Source organism: Pyricularia grisea, assembly GCF_004355905.1.
Source record: "Pyricularia grisea strain NI907 chromosome Unknown Pyricularia_grisea_NI907_Scaffold_4, whole genome shotgun sequence".
Classification (NCBI taxonomy): Eukaryota; Fungi; Ascomycota; class Sordariomycetes; order Magnaporthales; family Pyriculariaceae; genus Pyricularia; species Pyricularia grisea.
Genome location: NW_022156718.1, coordinates 903,510 through 906,097, shown reverse-complemented (window position 1 = coordinate 906,097; position 2,588 = coordinate 903,510). Strand labels below are relative to the sequence as shown.

Below are 2,588 nucleotides of genomic sequence, written 5' to 3'. Positions count from 1 at the left end.
GCTGGTGTTTTTTTTTTTTTTGTTGTTTGTCGACCTTGGGTTTCTTCGTTTCGTCCCGGGGAAGTAGATCTCCTCGGTTGTACTGGATACAAGTTAGATTCTGATTACTTCCAAAAGCCGGAATAATAAGTATTAAGAAATATCAAGCGAAAAGCGGTATTAAAGCTTTGGGCCGAGCATAAAAAAAATATTAAGGAGTATTAATATTAGGTGAGGTAGAGAGGGTCGCCGGTACACACAAGCTGCAGAAGTGCCGGACACCTCGATGGGACCTGCAGAAGCGGACGAGCGGTTCTTTATGGGGGAACAGTCAAGTGTTTACTCACGCTAAAGATGAAAAGCTTCTGGCGCCAGATCTGTGCGGCTAGGTCGGATCTAGCCAGGTCAAGAGTAGCCAGCAAGTGAACAAAAAATGGTTTTCTACTCTGGATTCGACGGGCCGGCTTTCAACCGAACAAACAGAGAGAAAAAAGCCGATGGTGAATTTGAGCGATCTGGTGGTGCAGATTGGAAGTTGCAAGCCCGGGCGGAACTGGAGGTTCCTAATGTTTCAAAAGTATAAGTGCAGTAGAGCCGGCGTGTGTTAAGTTCCCGAGACTAAGAGCAAATAGGGCAAGGTCGAGGACGATTCTGCTGCTTTCGAATCTCTGAGCGTGCAGGCCGGCTAGTTATTGGCGTACAAGTCCAATCCTTAGTTGATGACCGAAGCGTGCCACCCAGAAGCGATGGAAGATTTCTCTCGGAGGTGATCAACACGAGGCCGCGCAGTCATGTGTTTGTTGCTTGTGGTTAGATCCCAGACAGCTTCTCGGCGCTGCCCGCTTATATTCAAGCTCCTTTGCGTGGTTTGCCGATACTCGTAGTTAGGCCTTCGTACGCAGCCAGTCTAGCTTGGCAAGACGTTGATGCAGGAAAGCAAACCAAGTTCAAAGCGCCGGAACACCGCAACGGCTGTTGGAGAAGCAACCAAGGCCAGGAATAAAGACTACTCTAAAATTGGACAGTGTTGCTTTCGACCGTTTGCTGTTCGTTTTGTGAATCTGACTTGATCCGTCGACGCGCCTTGTTTTATAATCAAGAGGGAGAGGACAGTAGTCGGTTTGTACGGACTACCTTGGCTGTATAACGTTCGGGGGTGTGGCGACCAAGATGGAGGACACGAGGTTAATGAGCGTGACTGAGGATGACAATGATGACAATGATGATGATGATGATGATGAAGATGCTGACGATAGATGAGGTATGGTGTTGCTGCACCTCCCGGCAAACTAAGCAGTCTTGGGGTGAAAGCCCTTTTGGGGGAGAGCGAGGTGAAGAGGTGACAATTTTGTTATGTACTCGATGAGGCATCGGAACAGTCGTATGCAGGGGTCATTCCATATGGTTCGCGTCTGGCACACCCTAGCAAAAATTTACGACTGTGGATGGATGGTATCACATCTGCATGGAGCAGACTCATTGAAGATGGGCGGGACAAAATGGGAGATGCAGCATCGAAAAGGTTCTTTCCGTTCCTGTGCTGGCTTGAATCGCTGCTGGTGGGCTTGGTGTAGGGTTGAGTCGTTGAAGTCTGGGCAATGGATGGCTGGGTCCTTGGATGGAGTCGAAGGGGACCAGGTGGGTGCCGATGTAGCTTCAGCTCTGTGTACCTGACACTTTCGAGGGGGTGCACAATATCCCACGAGAGGAGTGTGGGTATATGTACTATAGTGGAGTACCCTGTCTCCCGAGAGGGGAAACCGGTGAGGAAGGGTGTGGTTTGGCAGGTAGGTACTTCTGGAAAATACTTCTGTCTCTTTGTCGACTCCAGGCTTGTTCCGGCAGTGGGTGGAGAGAAAAGCCCGAGCGCAAGCTGCAGGCCGAGGGTTCAGGAATGGGGGTGCTGGTTTATCAAGTCGAGACAGGTGGGTGCTGGATTGGACTGCCGTTCAGAACCATGGAATCTTGGCCGAGGAACCCTGGTTGCGACGGTTGAAGCTAATCGCCGCCTTGGTGGTGTTTTTTGTCAATGTAGATATGATGGACTGGAATATTATGGTGTGTCTTGCATGTCGGGTGTTGCACGTATGCTTTTGGAATGTGGGCAGGTCGGGATAGGGTTCATTTCATCATTGGCATCACGGGACTGGCGAATTCTTCCTGCCTGTGCATAGATACGACAAAAAAAAAAACCAAAAGCTAACTTGATCAAGCTCCGGTAAGAATAGGCTAGGTAGGTGTGGCGTTATATATACGTAGTAGGTAATGCAATGTCGAAGTATTTGAAGATATTTCGGGAGAAAGGAAGAAGTTTGTTTGAGCTTATTAGTGTTTGTCGTGGCCACCACCGCAAACGTGGGAGAAGGGTGGGTATCACTTCGACCTCTAATACAATGGTTTGCAGTTCTATCCCATTCATGCGACGTAGAGAGACGAGACGGGAGGCAATACGTGGTAGATGTCAACTTACGACGAAGAAAAAAGAAAATATTCAACCCACGAAGGAGGGGGAAAGGAACTGATCAAAGGGCCCCCTCTCCACCACAGTTTTCCAGGGCGTGGAGCCGCGCTGTCATGTCTTGTCTCTCCGTTGCAACGCGGCAGAGAAA

General features: G+C 49.4%; 1 protein-coding gene across 1 annotated transcript; it reads left to right on the top strand.

The window, feature by feature from the left end:
- Window positions 1-1,577: 1,577 nt before the first annotated feature.
- Window positions 1,578-2,153, top strand: PgNI_07003 (uncharacterized protein; the record flags this gene model as incomplete). The annotated part of the gene is made up of 1 exon (XM_031127021.1): window positions 1,578-2,153. One exon carries the CDS (start codon window positions 1,578-1,580, stop codon window positions 2,151-2,153), a length of 576 nt encoding a protein of 191 aa, XP_030981240.1.
- Window positions 2,154-2,588: the final 435 nt, after the last annotated feature.